The sequence below is a fragment of the Nuphar pumila genome, chromosome 15, assembly GCF_984573655.1.
Source record: "Nuphar pumila chromosome 15, dmNupPumi1.hap1.1, whole genome shotgun sequence".
Lineage (NCBI taxonomy): Eukaryota > Viridiplantae > Streptophyta > Magnoliopsida > Nymphaeales > Nymphaeaceae > Nuphar > Nuphar pumila.
The window spans coordinates 84120842-84133506 of record NC_143263.1 but is presented as its reverse complement, the minus strand read 5'-3'; the positions used below and the strand labels follow the sequence as shown (position 1 = coordinate 84133506).

General features: G+C 34.5%; 1 protein-coding gene across 2 annotated transcripts in view; it reads right to left on the bottom strand.

Moving 5' to 3' along the window:
* ALA3 (aminophospholipid ATPase 3) overlaps window positions 1-12665 on the bottom strand; it is a 177269-nt gene that overhangs the window by 95157 nt on the left and 69447 nt on the right. For both annotated transcript variants that reach the window (XM_089989343.1, XM_089989344.1), the window contains exon 8: window positions 1540-1646. In XM_089989343.1, coding sequence (XP_089845469.1) covers window positions 1540-1646 — 107 coding nt within the window. The remainder of the gene's footprint in view (window positions 1-1539; window positions 1647-12665) is intronic.

The following is a 12665-nucleotide window of genomic DNA, read 5'->3' as shown; positions in this document are numbered from 1 at the left end:
GATGATGATAATGATGATTGAGGGTATATTTTTAAAAAACTTGGTTATTTAATTGTTAAGTATTCATAAATTTGGTTATTTTGTTTTTATTTATATAATATGAAAGTATGAGTCTTGCGGCATCTTCTTAATTGCAAGATATTTAGTATTTTGCATTGTTCATGTGAGATAGTTGATGTTTGATGATGTCTTATGCAACTCATAGAGACATAAATGCTTTATAATTGATGTTATGGTTGTATTTTGTGTAATTCAGTATTATTTCATGAGTTATAATTTTTAAAATTTTTGCTAATTTTTCCTGATTTTTGTGGAATTTTTGGAAAAAAATTATTAACAATTACGATTTTTTTTACGATACGACACATCTTATTTTGGGCCTGACCATTACGGTAATGATACGATGCTTACAATCTTGATTCTGACTACTTTAAGATTGGAAGTTCACCTATATATGAAACTAAATAATGAGAATGGCATATAGCCCTCTCACATCTATGTCACAAACATCATCAATATTTTGAAAATATCATAATTTTAACATGATATTTTACAAAAAAAAAAATATCAGGACATTTTGAAAACAACTTACACTGGATATATCTTAATGCAATATTTTTACATTGTATACATGTTTACTATATTCTTACATATATTTATAAATATTTTATACCTTTATGTGCAAATATTTTTTTGAGATCTTGCCAAAACAAACTGGGTTTTTGAAAATATCACGAGATTTCCCTTGTCAATATTTATGGTTATGCTTTATAAAATAACCAAATCAATCAGCATGACCAAACATAAGCTAAAGTAGACCAATATCTAGAAAGCGGGAATTGAAGAAAAGTTCTATATAGTTGTGAAAATCCAATAACCAAAATGCCAACACATCCACTAACACTATTGGTAAAACAACTCTTGACATGATCCCACCCAATTTGTTACTGACTGGTCTTTTTTGCAAACTTAAGGAGAACATAGAAAGTGGCCTTGAGAACAGATCCCATTATTCCCAACCTAAGGCAAGAAAGATTAAATAGTTAAAAGAGCTTCTTACTGAAGAAAATGCTATTGGTAGATTATACAAATTCCAACTTAGGGACTTAATCCACAAAACCTGTCTTTTTTATTTTTAAAAGATTCCACCTATAAGATACTCCATTCTCTCATATCAGGAAGGACATTGGCATCCAAAACTATAAGGCATAGGTTATATTATCCATTACCAGAACTACTTAAGAAGCAAAAATCAAGAAAATAGGCATCTCAAATTACTTGCACTGCATACTAGTCCTGGTTTAAAGGAAACAGTAGACAAATCTTAGATTGTACCCAAGAAAGGTACTCTCAAAGCATGAAAGATACTTCGCCAAAAATATGATGTGCAACTAAATTGTTTGAGAGTGCCATAACAAAAAAATAACAAGATTGATAAATAGTAATCTAAAAACAATAATAACAATCTACCAACAACAACAAGAAACTATTGGTGATACCCTTTTATGTATGATAATCAAAATAATTGGTGATACTCACTCTCAAAAGAATTTGATTTGGAGAAAGTGGCAAAGTTTGCTTCCCAATGACAATGTTGCCAGTAAATGTGTACAATGAATTGTTAGGCTGTTCACATTGTATTTCACCTAAAATAACAGCATAACAAAAGAATAATCAAGTTATTGTGCTTAAAAGCCAGCATACCCCTCGAGCAATGTACTTGACATAGAAAAAGAACACAGGCACATCTCATTACTTGAGAAATCCTCTTGATAGATATTGTTAAATAAGAAAGTGAATGTATCCAAGAGAGCATAAAGTAACTAAACTTGAAATCAACTATCTAGAAACAGGCAACATAGGAGACTTCAGAGTCTAAGATACATCTCCCTATCAAACAAACCCTTCAATATGATAGAGCAAAAATGTCTCTATCTACATTGGGGATGCATGTTTTAACCTGAACTGATACTATTACATGGAAAAAACTAATCTAAGATATATGAAAGAGACAAAAATAATGCACCAAAGCAGCCATTGCTTCAATAAGCACAATTTGTTAAGAAACAGAACACAATAAATTCCACCTGAAACGTAGGCATCGCCATAAAAGCCTTAAAGTCATACATGTTTCACATTAAGACTACTTGCATATGAAGTGGGCATCAGTCACCTAAATGACAAGTAGCATATTAACATGGTACTATGTTGTCCAACCTTGACAAAACAAAAATGAATGAAACAGAAATAGAACCATAAGCAATGAACATAATCAACAAAACAACCCTACTTTAAGATAGAGATTTTGTACAAAAAAACAGGTTATGCAACTCCAAGAGATAAATTAGCAAAGCCCTGCTTTCATCCTTTTGCATCTATAATTTCAAGAAGCACCCCAAAGACATGCCTCAAGGGAAAAGGACGGGAAGAATGCCTTGAGTCTTTAGAAAAAATCTTTTCTTTTCTTCTTTTCTTTTCTTCTTTTCTTTTCTTTCCCTTGATGCGTCAGCATTGACAGAGTGCAGACAGCAAAATGACAAAATGAAACCTAGACGCCTATCAGATAACATGCTAACTTTAACCTTGTAGCTACTTTCTTTTGTTGATAATTCAGCCAACTTCTGTTGACTTTTTCTAGGGAACCAATCAAATGACAATATTATAACCTTTTTCTCCAAGGTACTGTTTGAAGAACTTCACATATTACACAGGCTTTTCTACTTCATTTAGTTTGTGTGAACTCATTTACACATCGCTCTTGAATTTTGTCACAATAAAGACCTTTACAACCTTTACTTCTAACATCACCATCAGCATGCCTTGTTTTAACTGCATGGATCTAGCATACAAGTCATATTTCTCCATTCCTTCCTATTTAAAGCAAATACTGAGTTACACCACAATCTTTTGTCCGTCCTCTAACTTCTTGTTTTCAATACAGCTTTTCTTTCAAAATATCTTTTTTCCAAAGAAATTTTTTGAAGGTTTTTTTTTTAATGAGGCATCTTCGTTAACTATCACTCTTATTTGTTGATTATCCACTCCTCTAGCCCCTTCAACATGCATATTATCATCCTTAAATAATTGTTCCCTCAGTTTTCCTAACAAGACCTCACCAGATTAGAAAGCGGTGCCTATTTTCAAATTTACAGTACTACGACTAAGCTGCATCATATTCATGTTTGTTACTTAATGTGTTTCATAAAATATATGCATTTCTTATCTTACCTTTCCCCATCCATCCAAATGTCCACCTCAACAGAGATGTTCCTCTTTTCTACGCTTGTTCATTGTTCAAAACAGCACCTAAATTTATGTCATTCTTGTCCAAAAGTGCCCATTTTCTCATTTAAGATTACTACAACTAAGTTGCCTAATATTCATGTTTTCATAGGCATCCAAATGTCACATTTAATAGTACTAGATTGTCCTTATATCATCCATCTACTGTGTTAACAAAACCCCTGATGTCACACCCCAAAACAAGTCCATAGTTGGTCATATCTTAGGGTGTGACTCTTTCACTATTCATTTGTGTCTTTGGGTCTTAAATAAACCAGTCAAAAGCTTTACAAAACAAGAACATGCTTGTAAGTATCTTATCATAACCAGTATCGGTCGGGCCGAAAATAAGATATGTATTGTATCGTATTGCATCGTAAAAATCATACATTTTGAAAAAGAAAAGAGAAAAAATAGCAAAAAATCTATAAAAAAAATAACACACAAAAGTCAAAACAATGATGAAATGCACAAAATTCAACCATAAAATTGGTTTTCATTCGCTACTCGAGTGCCCCGTTGCCATGCCAGATCATTTGATGTCATCTTCCCCCAAAAAACCTCAATAAGAAGCAAAGAATAGGGTTTTTTTTACCTTAACCCACTTCCATGAGTGAAAAAATGGTGGAAATGCACTCTTGATGAAATCGTAAAAGCCCTCTTCCTTGCGCACAGATCGGCGCCCAAATCGCTCTCATGGCTCCTAGGGTGGGTGGATACACTAATGACCTCTACACAGATGAGAGAATCGGCCCTCAAGAGGTCATTAAAACCCAAAAAGAAAAAAATAAGATTCGGGTCTCTTTAAAGTGCATCGAAGGTGTATCATATGAGACATCCTGTATTGTATGATATGGTACGATACAGGCCCGTACCATATGATATGTATGATACACAATCATATCATGATACGAGTGTGTGTCATATCATTTTTCTAAAAAAGTAACAATATGTATCATTAATAACTCATTTTTCATTAAAATTTCCAATACAAGATAAAATATAACTATGAGATGATTATAGTGTCTTCTAAAAGATCAAACTAATCACTATTAACTCCAACGTGTTTGATATGCTTGACTTCCTTTCCAAAATCCTCATCAAAGCACCCTTCTCAGGGTTTTAAAAAGAGACATTTTCAAAAAGGCAACATAATAGATGTTAAATCACTTTTGCAAACTTCATTTGAACAAGAAAACTAACTTTTTAAAACGTAGTACATATAAAAAAGGTAATAAAACTGATTTTAGAACACTGTAAACTGCCTTGCAAACTCACCAAACCTGCTTTTCAAAAGCTATTTTTTATTTTGTTAAACTTTTAGAAAACACTTTAAAAGATCTTATCCACATTCCAGATGAAGGTCTGAAGGACCGATAAATCACAATTTTGTTGGGCCAATAAAATAACTTTGTACTTCAAATGGGCAGACAACAATAGTGGTGGCAAGTTCCGCAACCCATCAGATATCCAAAAAGAACCAAAAATCTCAACCCTTTCAGAAACTCCAATGTCCACTAGTGGAGGACTCCACCTTTCTCACCGACTACGTCAAAGGTCCACTTGATTTCCTAGGACCAAGTCAACTGGGTCGATATCGATTACCCTTATTCAAAAAGGAGCTCATAATTCCAAATTCCAATAACGTTGTCGACGGTCGATATACTACCCAGCCAACCATCCACTTGCATTTATGTGAATAGACATTTAAATTCAAATACTTAAAATCAATAAGAACAATATTCTTTTAGAATAAAATATTTTGAAATCATTTGAAACGGAACTTCCATCTGATCTTCAATGTCAAATCCGATTTTCTAAGTAACATAGTTTTCAATCAATTAAAAGAAGAAAAATTAAAACTAAAATGACACTTAAAACCATAACTAAATACTCGAGATGTAGCCAAGTTTTTGAAGAAATTGAGGAAGTATGGCTTTTCAAAACAATTTAGAAAACCAGTTTAACTTGGAATAGATTGTTAAACCACGTCTAATAACAATAAAACATCGTGATTTATGAAAATCAGTAATTTGAAAAAGATATGAAAGTTGAAAAATCAATTGTTCTTTACCGGATTAATTACTATAATATACTTGAGTAAAAGACTAACTCTTAAAAACATTCAAAACAGAAGTATTCTAAATTCAAGAGCTTTAACAATATTCAGTTACAAGAAATTAGCTTATGATGACCCTAACTATAATTATGAGAATTATAGCAATCAGTCTAATGAAGCTTACTTAAGAAAATCTAGGTCTAATTGTGGAAATTATGACCATTCACACGTAGGAAAATAGATTATGACTTTCTTAATAGTTAAAACCGTAGTTACTTACAAAACTAATACAATCCTAATTTTGGAAAGCCATAACTACATAGCTACAAAACTAATTTTAAGAAAACCTGACTTTAATTATGAAAATTATAGTTAATTACTCATAAGAAAGCATCTAAGTCTAATCCTAAATGTTAAAATCATAATTAATCACTTACAAAAATATTTTTTTAAAATCTAATTACTAAAATTATAATTAATCCTTACCTGAAAATCATGACTTCGCAAGCCATCCTAGTGCTTTCGCCCTTAACCCCTCTAGGGATGCACACGAGCCGAGCTTGGCATGTACAAGGCTCACCCAACTACGTAATTGTGCAGGCTTGCCTCGAGCTCGGCTCGTGCAGAGTATCGAACCAAGCTCACCTGGTCTCAGTCCGTATTACCAAGCACAATCAGAAAAGGCAGGAAAAAAAGAACTAGAATGGGATTCTGGTCTCAAGCTAAGACAACAATAAGGTGAAGATGGTGTTGAAAAAACAATGTTCATGTAGAAAATTCTGTAGAATAGCAAAGGAATTACGACGAGAATTGCAAAATCATAGATTCTAAAAACTGTAATTCTGCAATTTGAACCAAATTCACCACAGCAAACAAGATTGATAACCCGAGAACAAAGTAGTGAAAAATGCAAAAAATATCAGAAAAAAATGAAGGGAAAATGGAAAAGCATCATTAATTCTCGGTGATAGGATTTTTGAGACTACAAAGAAAAAGAGATGAGGGGGAGAGAGTGGGAGCATCGTTGGTACACGACGTCAGTCGGAGAGAGGACATCGGTTGGAGAAGGGTCATAGGTGTGAAAATATCTCAAAAAGAGATAAAGTGTGCGATAAGCACAACACCACCAATGTGCACAAATGCACAAGAACACTTAGAACAAATGTACACAAAGGTACAATAAAGAAACTCAAATGCACAAAGGCATACAAAATATAAAGAATTTTATTGAGAAGCTTGGAGAACAAAAGCTCCAAGAAGTAAGTATTACAAAGGGGGAACTCCCCTATTTATAATGAGAAAGGAAGCCTTGGAGGGGCTCCACTAGCTGTTGGAGCCCCTCCAACGGTTAGAATTCTAACCGTTGGAGAGGCTCAACAGCTAGTGTTGAGCCCTCCAAGTTGACTTTGAGTCAACACAAAAAAAGACAAAAAATGAAAAAGAAAAAAGAAAAAGAATAAAAGTGAAAAAGCAAAAAGAATTAAAGCATATTCATAATTATGAATATGCGCAAAAGGTGAATGACTAAAATACCCTTGCGGGTTTTACAAGAAAAGAAAAGAAACAAAAAGAAACATACATATTTACATATATATATATAAAGATAGATACATATACATATATACGTGATATATATATGTATATGTATCTCTCTTTATATATATATATGTAAATATTTACATAAAGAGAGATACATTTTAACACCCTCCCTCAAACTTAGGGCACAATGACCGAAAGTTTGCTAAGGAGAAAGTTGAATCTTGGAGAGCAAAGCGCCTTGGTGAAGAAATCTGCCAACTGATATTCTGACGTTACATAAGGAAGGTCGATGACTTTTTGTAGATATGCCTCTCGAACATAATGGCAGTCCATCTCAATATGCTTTGTCCGCTCATGAAATGTGTGATTCTTAGCAATATAGATTGCACTCTTATTATCACAACACAACTTTGTGGGTTCTTGAATTGGAATCCCCATGCTTCGGTGGATGATAGAGACACCTTCTGTTGTTTCTTACATCTCCATGAGATCAGGGATTCACCTAAGAAAATGCAAAAGCCTGTAGTGGAGTGACGGTTATTTGGGTCACCTCCCCAATCAGAGTCAGTATATGCAATTAAATTTAACTCAGAAGAAGAGGAAAGGAAAACTCCCTTGTTTTCAGAGTCAGTATATGCAATTAAATTTAACTCAGAAGAAGAGGAAAGGAAAACTCCCTTGTTTAAAGTTCCCTTTAAGTATCTGACAACTCGGAGAACGGCACTCATATGAACGGATGTAGGAGCATGCTGAAATTGGCTTGCAGTATGCACGGCATGAGAGATGTCTGGCCTTGTGATGCTAAGATACATTAGAGATCCCACAAGTTGCCGGTAGGGGGTAGGATCCTCCAAAGGTTTCCCATCATCGATCTTCATTTTTTATCCCACAACTTCAGGGGTCTCACAGATTTTATCATCAGTAATACCTGATCTGTCAAGAATCTCACAGGCAAGTTTAGTTTGAGACAAAAAATAGCCTCTATGAGAGTAGGCTACCTCGATACCAAGAAAGTAAGTCAGATACCCCAGGTCTGACATTTCAAACCTTTCTTTTAAAGTGGTTTTAATGTTTCTGATGCCTTTTATGTCACTACCTGTTATCAACATATCATCAACATACAACAGTAAAATCACAATTCTTGCATCAGACTTTTTGACAAACAGAGCAGTGTCGGTGTAGCATGAGGAAAAACCATTTTGAACCATTACATCATTAAATCGATCATACCAAGCGTTAGGGGCTTGTTTTAAACCATAAAGCGCTTTTTGCAAACGAAGGACTTTCCCCTTTGGTACGTTCATACCAGGAGGAACATCCATGTAGACTTCTTCATTAAGATCCCCATTTAGAAATGCATTTTTAACATCCATTTGGTAAATATTTCATTTTTTAATAGATGCAATGGTAATCAAACACCTTACAGTAACCATTCGTGCAACAGGAGCAAAGGTTTCTTCGTAATCGATGTCGTATTCTTGACTATATCCTTTTGCGACAAGACGGGCTTTATATCTTTCGAGAGTGCCATCACTCTTGGTTTTGACTTTAAAAACCCATCTACATCCTATTGTTTTCTTTCTTTCTGGAAGACATTGAAAAACCCACGTTTTGGCTTTGTTGAGGGCTCTAAGTTCGTTGTCCATGGCATCCCTCCATTCAATCATTTCCTTAGCTTCTTTAAAATTTCTAGGTTCTTGATATGAGTGAATGGCACTAAGGCATGCCCTATGTTTTGGAGAAAAAGACTCATAGGATATAAATCTAAAAGGATTTTTCCTAGATCTTTCAGTTCTTCGAGAATTGTTGGAAGATTCACTAAGATCACTATATTTCTCTATTGCACTTCTAAAAGTGCCTTTATCTCTATGAGTATAGGTAATGGGTTCATTTATCATTTCTTCTTCATCATGAATGGTTTGAGGAATGCTTTCACTTATATCCTCATTCTCTTTTAATTCATCATCGCTAAAAAAATCTTCATTTCTAGATAATAGTTCAAACAAAAAAGAATAATCGGCATTATCTTCATGATTTTTGTGTTCTTCAAAACCACTTATGTTTTCTAAAAAGGTTACATTTCTTGAATCATATAGTTTATCATTTTTAATATCGTAACATCTAAACCCTTTTTGAGTTTCCGAATATCCCCAAAAAGCACAAGGAATAGCTTTGGGAGATAATTTATCATTCTTATCGATGAGAACAAAACATTTACAACCAAAAATTCTTAACCTATTGTAGTCGGGTTCTTTTTTATACAAGATTTCATATGGAGATATTTGATTCAAGTTTTTGGATGGAAGTCGGTTGATGAGATAAACCGATGCAAGAGCCGCTTCGGCCCAAAATCTTTTTGGAATTTTTTGAGAAATTAGTAAAGTTCTTGTAGTTTCAATTATATGTCTATGTTTACGTTCGGCCAACCCATTTTGTTTGGGAGTTTTGGGACAAGACCTTTGATGAACAATCCCATTATTTTCAATATAACTTTTGAAATCATTTGAGAGATATTCTCCCCCGGAATCGGTTCTAAAAATTTGTAACTTACTATTGAATTGATTTTGTATTAACATGTGAAAGATCTTGAAAGTAGAAAAAACCTCATGTTTATGTTTGAGGAAGTATATCCAACTATACCTTGAAAAATCATCCACATAAATAACATAATATGAAAAACCTCCCTTAGACACAACGGGTGCCGGTCCCCATACATCCGAATGCACAATTTCGAAAGGTTTGGTTGAAAACATAGTTCTTTGTCCAAAAGGTAAGCTTCTCATTTTACCAAGAATACAATCATTACAATTGAAATTGTCTTTACATAAGGTTTTAGCAAAATGTAAATACGAAAGCTTGACAATATTTGGATGCCCAAGGCGTTTATGCCAAACATTTATATCCTTATGTTGGGCAACATTACAAAAAGAGGTTTTTGGAATTTGAAGAAACTCCATGAGATAAAGATCTCCCTTCCTAGAGCCTTCCCCAATCAACTTCCCAGACCGGCGATCATGTATCCAACATTTATTTGATGAGAATTTGATATCACACCCATGATCCGATAGTTGAGAGATGGAAAGCAAATTTAAATTTAGTTTTGGTATAAATCTAACTTTTGGAATAAAAAAACCTTGTCTTTCAAAATCACCAATTCCTTTTATTTCAAGAGAAGCCCCATCCGCGGTGGAGACAAAAGAGGGTGACAAATTTTTTGAGTATTTAGAAAGTAAAAAAACATTTGGAGTCATATGAAAGGATGCACCCGAGTCTAAGAGCCAAAGAGTCTTACCGGGAGGAGAGAAGGTGGTCATGGCGGCTCCGGAAACGGATCCCTTGAGGAGTGGTTGAAGAGCTTCCATGATTTGATTGAGAGCCAAAGTAGCATGATTGGAAGTAGAAGGACCTTCCTCCTTGGTTGATTGGAAAGTAGTAGACATAGCCACCATCTTCTTCCATTTAGGGCATATCGGTTTAATGTGACCCGGTTCTTTGCAAAAATGGCATATGATCTTACTATAATCTCTCCTTCCATAATGCCCATCATTTTCTCTTCCTCGATTTTTGTTAAAATGAGGGGGTTTATAGATTTTAACATTATTCCCCGGTCTTGAGACGGCATAAGCACCCTCATCCTCATCTTTAGAGGGGACGGCCAACACACTTAGATTGGTTTTATTCATTCCCAATCTAGTTTCTTCTCCACTTAATTTGGTAAGCACATCTTCCAACGGAGGGGAAGAGAAAGAAGATAAGAGAGAGGATCTAGTTTGTTCAAACTCAGGTCTAAGCCCATTTAAAAAATTGAAGAAATGATCTTCTTCTAATTGTTTGGCTCTCAATTCAATAGCCTCACCACTCCATTTAGGTTCTTGGAGGGCAAGCTCATCCCAAATAGTGGATAACTCGGCGAAATACTCGCTAACGGACATTTTTCCTTGTTGAAGGGTTAAGGCCTTCTTTTGGAGATAGTATCTATGGGACAAATCTCTTGAAGTATACATTCTTTCAAGATATTCTCATACTTGACATGCCTTTTTGAACTTTAGAATATTGGCATTAATTTTGGTCTCAACCGAAGAGAAGAACCATGAGAGTACCTTGTAGTTTTTCATTTCTCATTCTTCATGCTTCTTATTGTAATCTTCAAAAGCCTTTTCTCTTTCTTCTCCCTCAAGAACCTTGATCTCCCCTTTGTCAAGGGTAGTAATTTTTTGTACGGGTTCGGGAATAGTTCCTTGAACATATCCCCAAAGACCCTTTCCTTTTATATGGGCCTCCATATTCCCGGCCCATACATGATAATTCGTTCCATTCAATTTGAAGCCAAGAGAGAAGTGAGAATCCTTTTCGCCCATTAGAGAGGATACAAAGAGAAATAAATGCGTACCACAATGCGAAATGAGTCCCTTCTTGATGTAGGAAGTTTCCAAAATATAGAATGAAGAGCCGAGTCTTCACTTCAACCACCACAACTTAATGGCACGCTTTACGAGGTATTCCAACGAAGAGAAAAAAGAGCACGATCTTCTTTTCTTTTAAGCCTAGCTTTGATACCATGTGAAAATATCTCAAAAAGAGATAAAGTGTGCGATAAGCACAACACCACCAATGTGCACAAATGCACAAGAACACTTAGAACAAATGTACACAAAGGTACAATAAAGAAACTCAAATGCACAAAGGCATACAAAATATAAAGAATTTTATTGAGAAGCTTAGAGAACAAAAGCTCCAAGAAGTAAGTATTACAAAGGGGGAACTCCCCTATTTATAATGAGAAAGTAAGCCTTGGAGGGGCTCCACTAGCTGTTGGAGCCCCTCCAACGGTTAGAATTCTAACCGTTGGAGAGGCTCAACAGCTAGTGTTGAGCCCTCCAAGTTGACTTTGAGTCAACACAAAAAAAGACAAAAAATGAAAAAGAAAAAAGAAAAAGAATAAAAGTGAAAAAGCAAAAAGAATTACAGCATATTCATAATTATGAATATGCGCAAAAGGTGAATGACTAAAATACCCTTGCGGGTTTTACAAGAAAAGAAAAGAAACATACATATTTACATATATATAAAGATAGATACATATACATATATACGTGATATATATATGTATATGTATCTCTCTTTATATATATATATGTAAATATTTACATAAAGAGAGATACATTTTAACAATAGGCACGGAGCAAAGTGTAATGAAATATGCGAAAATATAACCCAAGAATGCAAAATCATTAACAAAGTCCAATAATGGACAAGAACGATGGCACAAAAGGAATATAAGTAAGAAGTCCACAATGGGACAATACAAAAGCCTTAAAAAGGCAACATAAACAAGTAAAGAATAAAATCTTTATTGAAGAGAGCTTGAGAACACACAATCAAATACAAGGGGGAGAACCCCTATTTATACACAATGTAAGGAGAGAGTGAGAGACCATTGGGAGCTCCCACATAGAGAGTGAGAGACCGTTGGGGGGCCCAACGACTCTATGGTGGGGCCCCCAATGTATTTCAAAAAAAAAATAAAGAAACAAAAAATACATTTAATTAAAAAGGAAAAACTAACCTAGTAAAATAGTTGTTTCTAGAAACAACTATGTGAAATGACAAAAATACCCCTATCAGGTATATACATATAAGTACATATATTTTAATACCCCCCTCAAACTTTACAAGGAGATCACCGAAAGTTTGTTAAGGAGAAAAATAAAATAAGGAGCCGAAAGAGCCTTGGTGAAGAAATCTGTCAACTGGTATTCTGAGATGACATATAGCAACGTAATAG